General features: G+C 40.7%; 1 protein-coding gene across 1 annotated transcript; it reads right to left on the reverse strand.

Moving 5' to 3' along the window:
* Positions 1-2349: 2349 nt before the first annotated feature.
* On the reverse strand, positions 2350-20111 carry LOC131218047 (uncharacterized). The gene is made up of 6 exons (XM_058212729.1): positions 19955-20111; positions 15442-15528; positions 8075-8343; positions 4928-4991; positions 4363-4620; positions 2350-4241 (listed from the first exon to the last, which is right to left on the reverse strand). Exons 1-6 carry the CDS (start codon positions 20109-20111, stop codon positions 4207-4209), a joined length of 870 nt encoding a protein of 289 aa, XP_058068712.1. The 3' UTR covers positions 2350-4206.
* Between the last annotated feature and the right edge of the window lie 140 nt (positions 20112-20251).

Here is a 20251-nt window from a genome sequence, read left to right on the forward strand (position 1 = left end):
ATTTACAACCTGCAAATCATTTACAAGCATTTTTCAGCATCCAAACACAAACTACAAACCAGTAACCTGTAAATACAATTAGCCCCATTTACAGGCATTCAGAGGACCCCTTAGGTGCATATTGTATAAATGGATGGCTGAAACAAATTGAGCAAAAGGCCACACTCAACCTTCACATGGAACCAGCCTAAGGATCCTTTGTGCCTGATTTCATGGATTCATCCTGATATCTTTCATTTTTCTTATGTTTATTTCTAGCTTTTTCCATCTTTTGCTTCCATTGCTTAGGGTATTCTACATCGATTTCAGAAGCATTTGTATCAAATGAAGAGGAGAATCTGATACATAGAAATTGCACTGCAACATGATACACAATGCAAACATATAAAATGAGATGTAATGGAAGAATGTATGAATAGATGTTTGAGGGAATTCAACAACTGTCGATTCTCTGTTAGGGTACCCAGGAAAACAGAATTTCAGCATTCCCACCTGTTAATATTAGTAACCAGCCTCATTCTCTAATACAGTTTTTGGAAGGTTTTTCGTGAATTGTCTATGTGATTGATACTGCTCATGTTTCTATCTTTTCTTTCATGGAAAAAAGAAAAAAGACAGTTCCAATCTGTTGGTTACTGAAGGAACAGAGAAATTCCACAAACATTAACAGAGCATTGATTATCCACAAGATTACCAGATGTGCTCCATTTGTTTAGTGGGAACCCAACTTGGATCGCAAGTAGAGGTGTACACAAGTCGATCCGAGTCGAGCTTTACTCGACTCGGCTAGCAAGATACCTCAGCTCGAACTCGGCTCAACTCAGTCATCGAGCCCAGATTAGCAGTTCAGCTCGGCTTGGTCAGCAACTCGGTCCAGTTTGAGCTGAGTTCAAGCCAAGTTCAAGTTCGAGTTAAAGTTTTCGGGTGGGGTCTAACCGTCCGATTGGGCCATAGCCACTAGGCAAGTGGTCGGGTGGGGTCCGCTAATCGGACGGACGCTGGAGAATAGAAAGATGAGGAGAGGAGTAGGGGAGAGTACCTTTCAGTTGCCGGCCGTCCAAGTGGACGCTGGAGAATAGAGAGAGTATAGGAGAGTAGTCGTTGGTCGCCATTTGAGCGCTGGAGAATAGCGAGAAAGAGAAGAGAGGAGAGTGGTCGTCGGTCGTTGGTCGCCATTTGAGCGCTGGAGAATAGCGAGAAAGAGAAGAGAGGAGAGTGGTCGTCGGTCGTTGGTCGCCGTTCAGGCGCTGGAGAACGGTGAGAGAGCGATGAGAGGAGAGAGATTGATAGGGTTTGGGTTGGGTGCTGTCGCTGGACGGCTGGAGTAGGTTAGGGTTTTTAAGGTCGGGCGCTAGAGAATGGCCGAGACTCGAGTGGGTTAGGGTTTTTTTTTTTATGTTTTGAAATATATATATATATATATATATATATATATATATATACCTGATCAAAAAATCGAGTTGAGCCGAATTGAGTCGAGTTTGAGCTCAAGACTGAGTTGAGTCAAGCTTAGTCCAGCTCGGACTCAACTCGAAAATTTTCAAGCTCAATAAAAGTGGCTCGAGTTAGCTAACCGAGCTAGCTCGGTTCGTGTACAGCTCTAATGGCAAAGCTCTCCTCTGACTACTCTTGTTTTCCAGTTCTCGGATTCTTAACATGTTTTGTAGCTGCAAATACCGTGAAAGTTGGTTGAATGTTACTACATGCGCCTTTATAGACTTTCCATTCTGCAGATAAGGTTTCCACATATTCCAACCAAACAAGGTGCAGGTAAGATGGCACCGTTTGAGAAGGGTGTGGTTGCTCTTTGCATCCTTTACCAAATAGTGCCTAAGTTATCAATCACGCCACCTCTGCACACTAGCGCTCATCTATTCATTTGGTGTTCCCTTACTTTCAACCCAAAAAAATCAGTGGTTGGATATTCCATCCTCTAATTGGAAGTGTTTTGGCCTTGTCAGATTGACCATTACTCTTCTACTACCCTCCATTTCTAGTCACCAAAGATCACTTCATTCAGCAGCATTCCACCACGAAAGGCCCCAATAGATGAATGCTCTGGATCCTGTACATGCTAACACATGTATAGAAACGGAGTGATGTAGAACAAACTTATATTAACTGATAATGCCCAATTCATTTCGTTAGTTAAAACTAACAGAAAACCATCTCTGACTTCCATCACAGCTGTGTTCTTACCCTCTCTTGAATGCTTAATTTCAGCTGGGTAAAATGAAAATACAAGCATAATTCAACTATCAAGCTCAGGCCTGCATCGAGTTCAACGATTTCTTTTGTGGACAGGATTGATGCATGCCATTGCATAAGAATATGAAAGACCGTTTTCCGTCCAGAATTCTTAGGGCCAGTAACCACACAAGAAACATTCTTCACACAAAAAGCATCAGAAGAGTACATACATCGTACATTCATAGATTAATATCACAGTACAAAATATTCTCATCAGGAGAGAGGGAGAGAGTACATTATATATCAGCATTTCTCTCCAGTAGCTTTGAGATTGCACTTTTAGGATCATCAATCCTAGGATGCCTGCACCATACTGGGGTTTTCAGTTTGAAAAAGCGGAGCCTCTACGGTTCCATCAAGTCTATCGATCCGTGAGGCCACCCTCTGAGGATGGGCACTGCCCCAAAATCTCTTCAACAGAACAATGCTGAGCTTTAAATTTGTGGGCTGCAACTGGAAAGAGGCCCATGATTGGCGGCTAAGATCTTACAATATGTGAACGGAATGGTCCACCAACAGCACGATGCATCATCCCAACAGTCTGCTCACTTAACCATGGCCCCCACCTATACAAGCTGAGAATTGGAGAACACATATCCCCTGCTTAAACATTGAACAACACCTGAGTGTTAGCGAGACCAGCTGTGTTCTGACTCACTTCCCACTAGAGATGGCAGGAGCATATAAAACTCGTCACCGCAATGTATCAGATATTTGGTCAAAGATACATGCAATTCAGCAGGAAGGATGGAGGTGTTCCCTTGTGGCCATCTGACTACATATTCAAAGTCTCTTCTCAGATGTCCACCGACTACTCTGGTTGCGCTGATCACAGCAACTAACACAGTAGCTTTATTCAAGCAAACAAACTCCAAGCTTTTTGGTTGAAGTCAACTCCATACAGATGGTTGCAAAGGAGAGTCGTAACTACACATAAAACACAGGCCCAGAAAGGAAATTCGATCCCACAACCGTTTAGCAAAACTCTTGTCAATGAATTTTTTGTACCATCTTCATGGAGTTTTCCTCAAGAAACTCACCCAAATCCGCACTGCCTAGTGTCAACAAGAAGTCAACCGCCTTAACGAAATTCAAGTCGCTCTCCACCCAGGTATTTGAAGACCCAAGCCATTTCTTAGTAACACAATCTCTCCCTTCTTAACAGAGCCATCAGAAAGCTTAACCAATCATCAATCAGGATTCTTGTGGAAAGCCAGAAGACTATCCAACAGTTAGACGACAGTAAACTGCAGCATCATGCCACAACTATGGTTGAGCTTGTTCTTTTTCAGTCTTATCTAAAACCAGATTACCACTTACTATGGTGAAATCCACATTAAACCACCATGCAATAGGATATATGCATTCACATGACTACAGCTGCTTTTGCTCCAATTAGTGCCCCACAATACTTGTATGAGATAGCGACATGAGTAGGATTCTGAATTACTCTCCACAAATGTGCCAATGTGGTAGGTGGAAGATAAGGTCAGGTGTGCTCCACCATGTATGTGCTGTGTCGACATGTATCAAAAAAAAAAAGGCTGGTTGACAATTTTGACCAAAGGGCAATATTCAAACGTACACAGTAGCACATATGATGACTGGAGAGGCCTGATCTTAGGCCATCTATGAGAAAGAAACACAATCAACCTATCTGATCAACAGCCTGGATCTTGCACACATATGCCACATTTTCGCATGGAGAGAGCATGACTTGGAATCCTACCCTCATGGGTGACCATAGAAGGGCTCAATACCAAATAATTGTTGTACTGCTGGATTTCTCTGTTTGCCCTGAAAATCTTGTGCACAGTTCCATCTCTGTTTCAAAATAGGAGTTTTTCGCCACCATGGCAATAGGCATGAGAATTGTCTCCATTCATCAAGTATTAGCAACAACAATTCACAGCCATTGAGTGTTCTGTCCACGCCTTTTAGCAATCCACAAGTCCTCTAATTTGTTTTGGGGTGTGTGTGCTCAAGGGCTTCTGACATACAACCAAGAGCAAATAGCAAATCATTCAGAACCAAGTTGGATGCAGTAGATTGATGATGAAGAAATTTCAAAAAGATGTACTGCGACAAATGCAGCAAAAAGATCAATCTTACCTGGACTGTTGCAACATGCATCTGATGCTTGAACAGTATCATGAACAGTTTTGTGCACCAACTCATTTTGGAGGTTGGACGGTTCACCTTCCAGATCTTCATGAGTTGGTAATAAAGGACCAATGATTTTACTCCGGCGTGAAGCGACTTCCTTAAGCTTTTTCTTCCTAATCCTCTTTCTTTGAGCCCTTGTGAGCTTTTGAGGCACACCTTCACTCACATCATCTGAGGAGCTTCCCTTCTCCAAATCATCATCTTCTGCCATTCCAACGGAAATATTTATAGCATTGACTACAATATGTAACTAATGAAAATATATTAGGTACATTTGGATGCTCAATTAATTTCTGCAACTATACAATTTAAAGTAGTGGAAAGATCAAAATTCATAATGAGAGACGAGCAACCACATAGCAATTCTGATATTTCCAACTCCAACTTCAAATGCCTGAAATTAGGGATTGGTTGTCATTATAAATTAAAATGGCCATACCTGCATTTTGGACATTTCCTCTATATATAATTAAATTATGGAAAGTCAATTCAACAGGTTAATTGAATGTACCTGAAACTGAATCCACATACAAACCCTCACACATGAAATCCACTGGTCCATATGCAACTTGCTGCTGTATAATTTAGGAAGTCAGTTACTATATCTTTCTTTCTTTCTTTTCTTTTTACTTTTTACTTTTTTTGAAAGACAATTCAAGAAGTTAATATAGATACTTAACATTGATACCAACATGAAAAATTAGTCAAAAAACAAAACCAAAAAAATAAAATAAAAAGGAACACAAAAACAAAGCATGCAAATACCTAGAAGTCTCTTCGTCCTATAATACTAAACACATGGATGAGAGGTTCACTATTGAGCATGATCTCCAATGCACTACAATAGATGAGCATACAACAAGGCATTGTTACAAAAATAGCATAATATCGCTCCTAAAATCGAACCGCTGATTCAAAAATAACATCCATGAAACATATAAGCCTGAATGGACATGCCGAATTAGTGGTGGCAATGGGCTGGGATTAGCTCTAGCCCATCCCTAGTCCCCTAAGCCCTGGCCCTGATCTAGATGAATGAGCCCTTGCCAGGCAAGGGCTGGAAAGGAGGAAGTAAAAAAAGACGTAAAGGCAAGGGCAGGCCTTGTGAGGAAAAGAGAGAATAAAGAAAACATAACAGTGAGAATCTTAAAAGCATAACCACAATTTCACACAACACTTTTCATCCAATGGCTAGATCCCATGCTGTGCCATAAAGGCCATTACGGGGCAGTAAAGGCTGTTACATGAAGGTAATGGTGGCAACCGTTACACATTACAGGATTGTAAAGGCCGTAATGGCTGTTACAGAAAAAATGACCATGAAAGCCGTTATAGCCCCCGTAACAACCCATTATGCCCCCCGTAAAGGCCGTAACAGCCCTATAACTGTCCATTACAAGGCCGATACAGGTTTTCCGGATTTTTTTCAATAAAGAAAAAGAAACCGTAACAGCCGTCATGGCCCCCATAACAGCCGTTATGGCCCCCGTAGCAGCCGTTACACCCCATATCGTAAAGGAAACGGTGGTGGCCGTTACGGCCATCCTTACCATTACAGAATACCTTGCTAGAGCCATATTAAACTATAAAGAACATCCTGAATAATTAAAAATCTTATTCAACCTTCATGGAATTACTAAACAAAAATACAATTTTCCCAACAGTTTTCATCTGATGGCTAGAAACTGTAAAAGACAAATAAAAACAATATTAATCCTTGTTGTCACAAAAGCTTGAAATCTCCTCACGAATGATGGATTATTTCTTAATTGCACACATTAAATTAAGAAAATTATTAAATCAAAGTATTAATGATCTAATTAAGACAATAACTAATCAATTTCAAACTAAAAAATAGCTTATATGTAAACCCGAGTACCCAATCTTGAATATCAGTCAAAGCTTCTACTTTGGTTTCAAGGAACTTTGATACTGATCATGAACATGATAATGCATCCTCTCAAGTTACTAGTCCCCTTAGCTCTGGACCCTAATCGAGCTGAAAAGGCCCTGACCCTAAAAGGCCTTGCTAGGTAAACTACAGTGTGTAGCTTACTTCTAGATTTTTAATCAAGGTCGTGCTTGGTTACACCAATTCATGATATTTTACACCAAATTAGAGTAACTAATAATGAAATTTAACAAAATTTCATGATATTTAGTGCAACCTAGAGTAATAAGAAAGGGCAATTATTAAGTATGAAGGTAAAGAAAGAGCAATGAAATTGATTTAATATTGTTACTTATATAATTATATTATTTACTTTGAAAATATTAATTGATTTTAATGTAGTGAAAAATAACTTGTAACGTGAGCTATGTAGCATGTAGTGTAGTCAATGTAGCGTATGCAAATTATCATGTAGCATAGGTTACATGTGACTTAAGCTATTTTCATAAGCTACATATCGTTAAGGCTAAGTTACGCTACATAGCGTAAGCTACACACTGTATAGCGTAGCTGTTTACACCACTGGTATAAATTAATTATTCTACCTATATTGGTTTCTAATATTGATAAAGCATGTGACCTTTGGTGCGAAGTCAGTCTCTAAAGTTACGGAAGAAATAGGGATCACCACGAAGTCTAAAGCCATGTGAGAAGGAATGGGATACTGAACCTAAAAATATTTCCAAAAATCTAAAATTTCAAGGTTTACTTTATAATCTACCCATAGTTTTTCTAAGTATTAATCTAATTCATTCCTCATAGCAAAGCATCCTTTAAATAAAAATATAAAATATAAAATAAAAATATTATTAAAAAAAATAAAAAATAAAAATAAAAAAAATGCCCACCGGGATGAACTGAAAACACAAAAATATTAGCTTGATCCAAGACTAATTTGGCCCCATGAATGATTCAACAGTGAGAGCTTAAGCTCCATAGTTGCCTGTCATGTGGCTCACTTGAGTTTTGGATCTGCCTCATTTTTGGGTTGGAGCCAGATTGTGTAGTGTGGCACTAACCTCGATAGTGTGCTGACATGGCACAGTTTTGAAGTCCCCACCGTGATTTATGTGTTATATCCACACCATCCATCCATTTTGTGATATCATTTTAGGGCATGAGCCCAAAAATCTAGTGGACAACACCACAGAAAGCAGTGAATATTGAACGCTTACCATTGAAACTTCTTGGGGGCCAAAGAAGTTGTGGTTCAAGCTGATATTTGTGTTTTCCCTTCATCCAGGTTTGTGTTACTTTATAAACAGGTTGGATGGCGAATAAACATCATGGCGGCCCTATGAAGGTTTCAATTCTGTGGTGTGGCCCATTGAGCTTTGGATCTGCCTCATGTCCGGGCTCATGCCCTAAAATGATCTCACAAAATGGATGGACAGTGTGGATATAACACGTACATCATGATTGAGCCCATTGAACTTTGCCAAGTCAACACACCACCAAGGTCGTGTTGCGGTCGGGGTCGCATCCAATGTATCCGTACACGAGGCAATCATCCGACCATTCATACGTCGGATCAAACCATTGATGGCTGCTAACCGCCTTCCAATGTACGATTAGGTGGTTGAGATTGTCTAATCAGAACGAATTTTTGTTTGTGGCCCGCTGGCTATCGGACTCATCGAATGAGCGGCTACTCGTTGATGTATGGACACATATACACATACACGTTCATGAGAAAGAGAGAGTTACCTGAGTTGTAGTATGTTGCCGGGGTGGGGATTGAGGAGGATAAAATATGTTCATGAGGGCATTATGATACTTTTTCCGCTTCTCTTCCTTATCCATCTCTTCTTTCTCTCCTACTCTGTATGCACGGAATCTAAAGCGCGAGGGGTAAAGGATTAGAGATGGCGCACCTGCTTCTTCAGAGAGGATCCCTTTTCCAGCATATAGGGTTTTTATAGTTGCCCTCTCGCGAAGCGAGGTGCGTCCTAACCCCGGGAAGCGGATTGGCTGGTCTACCTCACACCAGCCCTATAGCTGCTGTATTGACGTCAGCAAGTTCGGTGGGTCTGATCACGAGGTATGTGTTATATCAAAATTGATCATTCATTCGGTGAGCTCATATTAAAGCTTGAGACAAAAAATAAGACAGATCTAATTATAAAGTGGACCACGCTAAAAAAAACAGCAGGAGAATATACGTCTACAATTGAAACCTTTTTAGGGTCAAAAGTTTTGGATCAATATTAAGTTTTCTTTATTATTCCATTTCATTCAAGTATTTGTGACCTTATGAACAAATTGAATAGAAAATAAACACTAGCCTTACAGATTTTTTAATGGCGAAATTTATTATCTTCGCTACTATTTATGGTGTGGTCCCTATAATCATTTATGATCTTTGGATATGATTGGTTCTTTTATAATGCTCTAAAATGATCTCTAAAATTAGATGAATGTGCGTGTGTGTGTGTGTGTGTGTGTGTGTGTGTGTGTGTGTGTGTGTGTATATATATATATATATATATATATATGTGTGTGTGTGTATGTGTGTGTGTGTGTGTGTGTAACTTTGATCTCCTTAAAATCGTTCGTACAACTTGGAGCTCGAGGAGCGTACCCATAGCAGCTTTATAGTCAGTGTAAGCGTACACCAGCCAATACGCTTTGCTAACCTTGCTCATCTCTGGCCAGTTACGGATGCAGTTTGGCTACGGGCGCAGGAAATGGACTGCTGTAGGTACGACGAGCACCGTCGCTCCTCGAAGCCCAGGTTGTACGAAGAGTTCAGAGAAGAATAAAGTTACATGGGGCTCTACAATAATGTATTTATTACATCCACACTATTTATCTATTTTTAGACATATTTTTAGAATATTATCCAAAAAATGAATCATACCAAAAGTTCATGTGGACCATACTACAAATAAGAGATAATGATTTTCACCGTTAAACAATTTTTAGGACCCACCATAACATTTATTTTACATCCAATCTATTCATAAGGTCAAAAATACCTTAATGAAGAGGAGGAAAAATTTTCATATTGATCCAAAACTTCTGTGACCCCAAAAAGGGTTTCAATGGTAGACGTTCAATCCCCCACTGATTTTTGCACTGTGGTCCACTTAATAGTAAGATCTATCTTATTTTTCATCTCAAGCCTTAAGATAAGCTCGCAAAATGTATGGACGGTTTGGATATAACACATACCTCATCAGACTCATAGAACTTGCTGACGTCAATACAGCAACTATATAGCTGATGTGAGAGAAATTTCCAACTGTAGACCCATATATGGCCCATGAACCTTTTTAAGCCCACTTGCTTTTAGCTTCCCAAAATAAGCCCCAGCTGTACGGATAGCTTTTCACATTTCGAAAATGCCCCCACCTTTCCTTCCAGAAGCGGATTGGCTAGTGCTCGAAGACAAGCGCTAACGCTCCTCGAACTTCGAGATGTACAAACGGTTCAAAAGAGATCAAAGTTACATGGGCCCCACAGTTATGTATTTATTATATCCACAACGTTTATCCATATTACGAGATCATTTCGGAGCATTATCAAAAAAAAAAAATCATATCCAAAGATCAACTGGACCACACCACAAAGAGCAATGGAAAAATTGATTTTCACCGTTAAAAATTTTGTAGGGCCCACCATAACATTTATTTTCCATCCAATCTATTCATAAGGTCACAAAGACCTGGATGAAGAGGAAAAACAAATTTCAAAATGATTTAAAACTTTTAATAGCTAGATCTGTCTTATTTTTCATCTCAAGCCTTAATACGAGCTCGTCAAATAGATGGACGGTTTGGATAAAACATATACCTCATGATGGGACCCACAAGAACTTTTTTCCCCCTACATTTTTCTCTAATACATATTTATATAAATATGAATATATAATCATATAAAAAAAATCTCTCTTTTTATTCATTTCTTTCTTTATTCATTTAACAAGCATATCTTCTAAACCAAAATGAGTTACTTGACGTACCATATATGATTTTGAGGTAGGAGAAGCTACTTTAGCCAACCAACCTGGTTATTTTCAAAGATTCCATCAGGCCGATGGTTGAAAATCCATTTTATTCACTTCGCGGTCAATTTCAATCAGTTCGCGGTCAATTTCATCCATTTCACAGTCAATTCCCTTCACTTCACGGTCAATTCCATGCATTTCACGGTCAATTCCCTTCACTTCACGGTCAATTTCATGCATTTCACGGTCATTCCCGGCGATTCCCTTTCACTTCATGGTCAATTCCATGCATTTCACGGTAAATTCCCTTAACTTCATGGTCAATTCCATGCATTTCACGGTAAATTCCCTTAACTTCACAGTCAATCTCGGCGATTCCCCTTCACTTCACGGTCAATTCCATCATTTCACGATCAATTCCCTTCACTTCACGATCATTTCCATTCATTTCACGGTCAATTCCGGCGATTCCCCTTCACTTCACGGTCAATTACATGGATTTCATAGTTAATTCCCTTCACTTCACTGTCATTTCTGTAAGGCCCGTATCATATACCGTACCATTTTGTAGGCTTCCACGGTCCTTCCAATCGAGTTCCAGCAACCCTCGACCTGTATCTAACGTTTGCGCGCGATCCTAAGCCGAGTCCCACATTTCAGAGTCGACTTGACTTGAAACTTGTACCCCTATGACCGCACCGTCGCCATGGTTCCAACGTTACGACTCGCGCACCGATCCGATACCCAGGACAGGAGATGTGGGCCCGCATTCATCTCGAGGAAAACGCTGCGCGTTACGAATTTTGAGAGAATCTCTACATATGTCCCATCAATTAATCAATCAATGTCAATTACAAGTCAAGTACACTCCATACCCCAAGTACAACAACTCATCCCTTCCTATTCCCAAAGTTAACTCTCTCTCTCTCTCTCTCTCTCTCTCTCTCTCTCTCTCTCTCTCTCTCTCCACCCATCCCTTTCTTACAACCCCATCACCCATCATCCCATCCTTTTTTACCCATCACTTCTCTCTCTCTCTCTCTCTCTCATTCCCTCTCTTCACTCCCAAGCAACAAAATATCCCACGTCCAAGCCTTCCCAAGCTCTCTTCCAAAACAACAAGTGTGGTCCACTTTACCACCTTCTCATCTCCCATCTCAACCTTCTAATCACCATCAACCTCCATCAAAGTTGAAGGCAAGGAGCATACGAGCCTAAGGGAGCAAGAAGGAGGCCAATATGTGAGTGATCTACCGTCAATTTGCATTTGAGGGCCCACTTATAGGTGGGACCCATTATGATGTATGTGTTGTAATCATGAGGGGCCCATAGTGGCGGGGCCCCTCCATCGTCGTCTCTCTCGTCTTTCTTTGTCTCTCTCTCTCTTTCCTTGTTTCTTTGTGATGATGTAGCCGTGTGGCCCACTTGGATAGACCCCTACCATGAAGTATGTAACCTATCCACACCATCCATCTTCATGGGACCCACCTAATGGATGTGTTGGATCTACACTGTCCAGCCTGTTAACGGGCTTGGATGGAAGGAAAAACACAAATATCATGTCGATCCAAACAGGTGGGCCACGTCCATGTGGGACTACCTGTGTTGTTTCCACACCGTCCAGCATCCAGGGACGCTGGACATTACTTTTATAGTGAACTGTGAACTAGACAGTTTGGTGTACTGACAGCAAAACAAAAATATTAGCTTTGGTTCAAAGCTTTTGGGTGGACCACTTATGTAGGCCCCCACCTTAATGTACAAATCAAATCCATGTCGTTTATTCCATTTCTCAACTCATTTTAGGCGTTGAGCCGAAAAATGAGGCTAATCCGACTATCTGGCGGGCCATAACATAGAAAACATTGTCCTTTTACCGTTGAAATCCACCTGATGTTTCTACATACCGAAACATGCTGAATATTAGGCTTGTTTGGCCTGTGTTGGGCCATAGAATCCAATGGATGGGGTGGATTCTCCTGATGCAAGCCCCACCTATGAAAAACCACCAGAAGAAAAAAATAAAAAATAAAATAAAAAGTAAGGCAACAGGTGCTACTGCTGGCGCCAGAGGACGCTGCGCAGCGTCCTGCTGCGCTTCTGCGCTGGGCGTGAATGGGGCAGGGACCGTGGGTCCCAGCCATGGGCCCCACCGTGACGTGTGTAGAACATCAACACAGTGCATTTGGTGGCCCCCCTTCTAGCCATGGGCCACCCCAAAAATCAGCCATATATGGAACTCAGGTGGCCCACATGGCAGGAAACAGTGGGATTGAGTGTCTGCCATTGAAACCCTTTTGGGTTGTCACAGAAGTTTTGGATCGATATGAAATTTGTTTTTTACTCTTCATCCGGGTCTATGTGACCCTATCAACGGGTGGGTGGATGGAAAATAAATGTTATGGTGGGCTCCACGTGGGACCCTATCCACACATCTGGACGGTGGGACACCCCCCCCCCAAATGATGTATGTGTTCTATCCACATCGTCCACACCACTGGACGGTGGGACCCACCAATGATGTATGTGTACTATCCACACCGTCCACACCACCGGACGGTGGGACCCACCATGATGCATGTGTTACATCCAAGCCATCCAACCATTTTGAAAGCTCATTTTAAGGCTTGAGATAAAAAATAAGATAGATCTAGTACCACGTGGACCACACTATAGAAACAGTGGGATTGAACATCTACCATTGAAACCCTTGGATTCCAGAAGTCTTGGACCAATAGGGAAATTGTTTCCTTTTCATTCAAGTCTGTGTGACTTTATGATCAAATTGGATAGAAAATAAATGTTATGGTAGGCCTTACGGATTTTAATGGTGGAAATCATTGTCACCACTGTTATTTGGAGTGCGGTCCAGTTGATTTTTTGATATGATTCATTTATATATATATATATATATATATATATATATATATATATATATATATATATATATATATATATATTACATATTGATGTACTTGTGGCCATCCATCGAGACCCATCTTGATATATATAAGGCCCATGTGATTAGGCCCATTTTGATGTATTTGTGGCCCGTCCATTGAGGCCCACCTTGACATATATGAGGACCATATGATACGACCCATTTGATGTATTGGAGGCCCATGGCTCGAGGCCCAATGGGATGTGTATAAGTTCCATTGCATTGTGTGATTCCACCATGGTTTATGTAATGATATTTATGGCGGGCCATGCCTTAAGAGCAATGATGGTTTGATGTCCACATTGTAAGAATGATGTTGGTTAAATGTCCGCATTATAACTCTCCCTATGACCCATTGATAGACTCATACTTGTTGTGTGTAGGCCATCTAGGCCCATCTTCGTTGTGAGGATAGTTCATCACCTTATTACATGTTTAGTATAATTTCATGACTCATACCCATACGCATCATATGTATGCTTGATATGAGTAGTGACTGATCATAGCATATGCCATTGTGCAGATTATTCATAGGACTCATTGATAGGAATTACCCACATGAGTGCGCGGTACGCGCAGGATTACTGCATGACTAGACGGTGTAACTCGTGCATCTTGTATATGTGTGACATGATCATTTTATGTCCTAACGACATAAGGGACGTAGCCTCCACAGGTACATCATGGATGGCCGGAATGGATACTGAAAATATTGGCTCTAGCATCGGGGCGCCATAGATGTCCCTGGGTGAAAATTCCTAAACTCGATGGTACTAGAGGATGACTCCAACGTCAAGACCAAGTGGATGCATGAGAGCGCTAGGGCCATATACCAGTAGGTTGCGTCTCTCACTGTATCGTGGTCGGTTGGAAAGAGGTGTGACCTTACCCGCTTGAGTGAGGGGACAATTTTTAGGTTAAGTTTGATCAACTTGAGGAATGGATCCGCTATCTACGAGCCGGGCCTGATATTGGCAGGCGGATAGTGAGGTCTCTTCCACTCTCCCAGTTGTGCGTTCGGATAGGGGCGGCAAGCTGGCGTAGAGTGTACTAGACCCCGGTGATTATCCAAAATGAGAACTGTACTGATATTTGATGAGTTGTGTTGATATATGAATTTGGATGAGGATTGGCATGCATCGCATGGTCTTGATATGGCCGATAGCATTCATATCCTTCACTGCATAGCCTTGGTACGGTTGATTGCATCATGTATTTATCAGCATGATTCCGCATTACTCTGACCTTGCATTCTGAGCACGCTCATATTGCGTACATACTTACACCGCCCTTTAAGCTTTCTATAAGCTTATGTACGATTGATGCGTGCAGGTGGCGCTCGGACGCAGCCGTAGCCTCGTCACAGTTGGAGCGTGCAGTTGAGCTTTTGGAGTTTCTATTATTATCATTATCTTGTATTTCCTTTCATACGCATTATACTCAAAGTTTTTGATCATAGTGAATTTTGTGATGGTGTTCTTGTGGTCATTGTTCGTAGGTTATGCTTATGGTTATGCTTATACTGAATCAAAATCATGTTTGAAATCCTCCTTGTAGGATCTCAGGATCGGAACCTAGTGTATGGGTGCCGGAAGCCCAGAATGGGGTACTACGGAGGCTGTCGGCGCCGGATTTGGTGATTAGGAATTTTATGAGCCTGATTTTCGAGTTCGGGGCATGACAATTTTCATTCATTTCACGGTCAATTCCCTTCACTTCACGGTCAATTCCATGCATTTTATGGTCAATCCAGACGATTTCCCTTCACTTCACGGTTAATTCAATGCATTTCACGGTCAATTCCCTTCACTTCACGGTCATTTCCATTCATTTCATGTTCAACTCCCTTCACTTCACGGTCAATTCCATGCATTTCATAGTCAATCCCGGCGATTCCCCTTCACGTCACAGTCAATTCCATGCATTTCACGGTCAATTCCCTTCACTTCACGGTCAATTCCGTGCATTTCACGGTCAATTCCCTTCACTTCACGGTCAATTTCGGCGATTCCCCTTCACTCCATGGTCAATTCCATGCATTTCACGGTCAATTCCCTTCACTTCACGGTTAATTCCGTTTATTTCACAATCAATTCCCTTCATTTCATGGTCAATTCCATGCATTTCATGGTCATTCTCAGCGATTCCCCTTCACTTCACGGTCAAGGATTTAAACGTCCTTACCTCCCACAGTTATTGTATCAGTGAAATCTGTGTTCGAGAAAAAGAATAAGAGTGCGTTGATGTGAAACACATTCTTCGGAGAAAAGCCTACAACATTTCACGTTTATCAATGCATTCACGTCCTCTTAGAAAATAAATGCAGGTAGCCTTGAGTAAAATGAAACATGGAAGATATAATATGATAGTAGGATGGAGATTCTATGGAGATTTAATGAAGAAAATGGTTGAAAAGAAGGAATAGGGATGGAAGAGATGGGTTCGAACATGTATTTGAGGGAATAGGGATGACAGAGATGAGTTCGGACGTGTATTTGAGTGTAAGGGAGTGAATGGAGTGAAATGCATGGAATTGATCGTGAAGTGAAGGGAATTGACCGTGAAATGCACGGAATTGACCGTGAAGTGAAGGGAATTGACCGTGAAATGAATTGAATTGACCGTGAAGTGAAGGTGAATCGCCGGAATTGGTCGTGAAATGAATGGAATTAACCATGAAATGAAGGGAATTGGCCGTGAAATGCACGGAATTGACCGTGAAATAAAGGGAATTGACCGTGAAATGCATGGAATTGACCGTGAAGTGAAGGGGAATCGCCGGGATTGACCATGAAATTCATGGAATTAACAATGAAGTGAAGGGAATTGACCGTGAAATGAATTGAATTGACTATGAAGTGAAGGGGAATCGCTGGAATTGATCGTGAAATGAATGGAATTGACCGTGAAATGCATTAAATTGACCGTGAAGTGAACGGAATTGACCGTGAAATGCATGGAATTGACCGTGAAGTGAAGAGAATTGACCGTGAAGTGAAGGGAATTGACTGTGAAATTAATTGAATTAACCGTGAAGTGAAAGGGAATCGCCGGAATTGACCGTGAAATGCATGGAATTGACCGTGAAGTGAAGGGAATTGACCATGAAATGAATTGAATTGACCGTGAAGTGAAGGGAATTGACCGTGAAATGAATTGAATTGACCGTGAAGTGAAGGGGAATCACCGGAATTGACCATGAAATGCATGGAATTGACCATGAAATGAAGGGAATTGAATGTGAAATGAATTGAATTGACCGCGAACTGATTGAAATTGACCGCGAACTAATTGAAATTGACCGCGAAGTGAATGAAATGGATTTTCGACCATCGAGCTGATGAAATCTTGAAAATTAACCAGGTTGGTTGGCTAAATTAGTTTCTCCTACCCCAAAATCATATATGGTACGTCAAGTAACTAATTTTGGTTTAAAAGATACTCTTGTTAAATGAATAAAAATATAAATGAAAAAGAGAGAGAGAGAGAGAGAGAGAGAGAGAGAGAGAGAGAAAAGAAAATTATATGCTTATATATACATATTTATATAAATATGTATTAGAGAATAATGTAGGTAGAATAAAGTTCTCCACGTAATATATATATATATATATATATGTGTGTGTGTGTGTGTGTGTGTGTGTGTGTGTGTGTGTGTGTGTATGTATATGTATATAAGTGCATAGACTGTTGTGCTGTACACTTTCTCAATGGCTAGGTTATAATCCGTAGCAATAGGGAACACAGCTTTCAGAAATCACCTCCTAATTAAGCAGGGGATTTTCAATAGCTACGGTTATAATCCGTAGCAATAGGGAACACAACTTTCAGAAATCACATTTCTGATTAAGCAGGGGCATTTTCAATGGCTACGATTATAATCCGTAGCAATAAGGAACCCCAGCTTTCAAAAATCACATTTTCGAAAAAAGCAGGGGCATTTTCGACCTGTGAAAAGCTATCCGTACAGCTGGGGTCTATTCTTGGATCTAAAAATGAGTGAGCTTAAAAAGGCTCATAGGCCATAAATGGGTTATACAGTAGGAAATTTCTCCTTGTGTGAGGTACATTAGCCAATTCTCTTCCGGACGTTGTGGCTAGTGGTCGGTGTTATGTGGGCCCACATAACCTTTGCTTTTATCCACAACGATCCATCCATTTTTACACATCATTTTAATAATTTATCTCATAAATGAGTCAGATTAATCACAGGTAAACCACAAAAATAGTAGTAATTGAACGTCTATCATTAAAAACCTCATATGGCCCGCTATAATGTTTATTTGATACATATATGGAAAGGTCCTATAGGGTCGAGCTCATGGGAACTCCCCATGAGGTGTAGCTGTGTGGGTCTCACCATGATGTATGTTGAATATCTACCCCATTAGTCAGATGCACCATTCGATAGTAGGCCTAGGGCTTAAAAAATTAAGTCAATCCGTGACTTTTGTGGGCCATGCCACATACAGAAGTTGAGAGGGGCTACTCTCTATTAAAACATTCATAATAATTTTTTAAGCCCACCGAGATGTGGTTCACAAATCTAGCCCATCCATTATGTGTGTCCCAATTGGATGAGGGGTTAAACCAAGTTTCAGATGCATCCAAATTTCATCTAGCCCCACCAAGTGCTTTTATATGTTTTAGGCATGTCTTCACATGATTTTAGATGGTATGGTCCACTTGAGTTCCGTATATGGCTGATTTTTGGGATATCCCATAATTTAAAGTGACCCATCAAATGCACGGTGTTGATGTTCAACATACATCATGGTGGGGCCCACATAGCTCGACCTCATGGGAGTTCCCATGAGGTCGATAGTATAGAACCTTTTCCTATATATATGCAAAACTTTTGTAACCCGGAAAAGTTTTCAATGGTGAGAGTTCAATCAACACCATGTGGCCCACTTAAGATTTTCATCTACCTCAATTTTGGATTCATACATAAATTTATATCGAAAAAATGGATGGATGAAATGGATGAGACACATACATCATGTTGGGGTCCACAGAGCACGACCACTAGCCATTGGCCAGTGGCAGTGGAGTAGCCAATTCATTTAACCAGGTAGGGGCAGATCTATGTGGGCAGGGGAGGGGGGATCATTATTCATCTATTTATCTGCACTGTCTATCCCTTTTCTCATGTCATTTTAAGGTGTGAGTTCATGAATGAGGCAAATCCCACACTCAAGCAGGCCACACCAAATATTAAGTCTAGGTTAAAATTCACATAGCATTAAATGCGGAAGCCGATTGTGTATTGAGTAATATTAATAGCCAGTTTGGATTTATTGCCAGAATTTTTTTGAATTGTCTTAATTATTAAATAAGTGCATTCAATCTGAATTGAAATTAAAATCCGATGTCTGTTGTCCCCTCAAGCACATCATAGAATAAAATAAATTATTAAATGTGTCGGTGTAGTTGGCGAGAAAAAAACTCAAGTAATGCAAAACTGTCATTACACTATATTGGAAAAGACTATCATTTTAGTTTTGTTTCTATGAATGAAGTTTTGGTCATACTCTCTTCCTCAAATTCCTCCTCATTTCTCTACTCAAAAAGAGAAATATCTCCATTCGATCCATCATCATCGGCGATGAAACTACTAATCCGGAAGAGGACCACTTAGTTCCTCATTTCTTATATTGTCATATGTTAGCTCCCCTACCACTAGAGGTGAGCATCGAGTCAAGTCGGACCGAGTTAGGTCCAACTATTTTGCCAACTCCCTGACCTGAACTCGATCTGACTCAGGACCCAGTCCAACAGGCCTGAGTCGATCCGAACCGGATCTTGGTTAGGTTGACCCAAACCGAGTCCGACTCAATTAGAGATACCAAGTCGGATCGAGTTGGCTACGATTCGGATCAGGTCAATGGGTCATTGACTCATTTTAATGTTGGGTTGGGTCCAATTAGGAATAATCACAAAATATCTTGGCCTGTGTTGGGTTCTTATGGTGGGTTGAGCATAAAGGAATTTAAGTGGGGTTAGGGTTAGAAACCTTGGGCCAAATTTCCAAGTTGGGTCTTATTAAGGTCGGATTAGACTCAAGTTGACCTCAACTCCACCCAACACACCCGAGTTGCAACCCTAACTATGGCGTGTGTGATGGTGTGGGAAGTATAATGTGAATGTAGGTCTTTGTTGTGTATTGACACAAGTTGACCTCAACTCCACCCAACACACCCAAACATTTTGTTTTCGCCATCAATTTAATGTCGACAGATCAAAACTTTTCATGCCACAGGGACTAAGGGTCCACTGTAGATTAGACCAAACATGATGTATATCCTGTATTTGAAAATTTTAGTCATTCAATAATTAGACGGTAGTCCAGTCCTCGTTCAACTGTTAAAATATCACAGATCCAAGGTAAGATCTTTCAATTTGGGAGATTTCATGAAGCATCATTAATGGTGAGATGCATGATATTAATGTGTTGGACCATTTAGATACGTCATTCAACCGTTAAAATATCATAGATCCAACTTCCAAAGTAAATAAACTATGTCCATAAAATGAACAAAGTAAATTAACTCTGTCAAAAATCAAAAGTGAATAAACCTAACATGCACATACAGACAAATAAAACTTTTATTCATTTAATAACCTCTATATGATTAAAGCCTTTGCGCCGTGTAACCAAAGTAACCTTGTCCTTAATAGTAACCCCCTCATCCACCTCCACCTTCGTCATCAAAATCATCCTTTGGTTCTCTTTTTACGGCTTCAACTGCAGGAGAACTTCGGGCTGACTCCGAGCTGGAGGTGTCCAAAAGATGGTCGTTTACCTCTGTTAAATCGGATGGTGGAGATGCCTTCCCATCGTCCTCATTCATAGATTCAACAAGTTTTTTTAGCTATTTTTTATGATCTGATTTGTACGGGATTCACACTCTTTATTATGTTCTTGATCGTTGGCTCAACTATTTTAAGGTAATCTTTTACAATCAAGTTTAAGATGTGGGCACAACACCTA

Source organism: Magnolia sinica, chromosome 11, assembly GCF_029962835.1.
Source record: "Magnolia sinica isolate HGM2019 chromosome 11, MsV1, whole genome shotgun sequence".
In the NCBI taxonomy this organism is placed as follows: domain Eukaryota; kingdom Viridiplantae; phylum Streptophyta; class Magnoliopsida; order Magnoliales; family Magnoliaceae; genus Magnolia; species Magnolia sinica.

What these genes read in the sequence shown, in the direction of transcription:
- LOC131218047 (XM_058212729.1), bottom strand. Translation starts at nt 20,111, where the DNA reads ATGAATGAGGACGATGGGAAGGCATCTCCACCATCCGATTTAACAGAG. An exon ending in TGATACAATAACTGTGGGAG is followed by an intron (nt 8,344 to 15,441) that starts GTAAGGACGTTT and finishes GGTGTGAGGTAG; the next exon opens with ACCAGCCAATCCGCTTCCCG. An exon ending in GTATGTGGATTCAGTTTCAG is followed by an intron (nt 4,621 to 4,927) that starts GTACATTCAATT and finishes TTGGAATGGCAG; the next exon opens with AAGATGATGATTTGGAGAAG.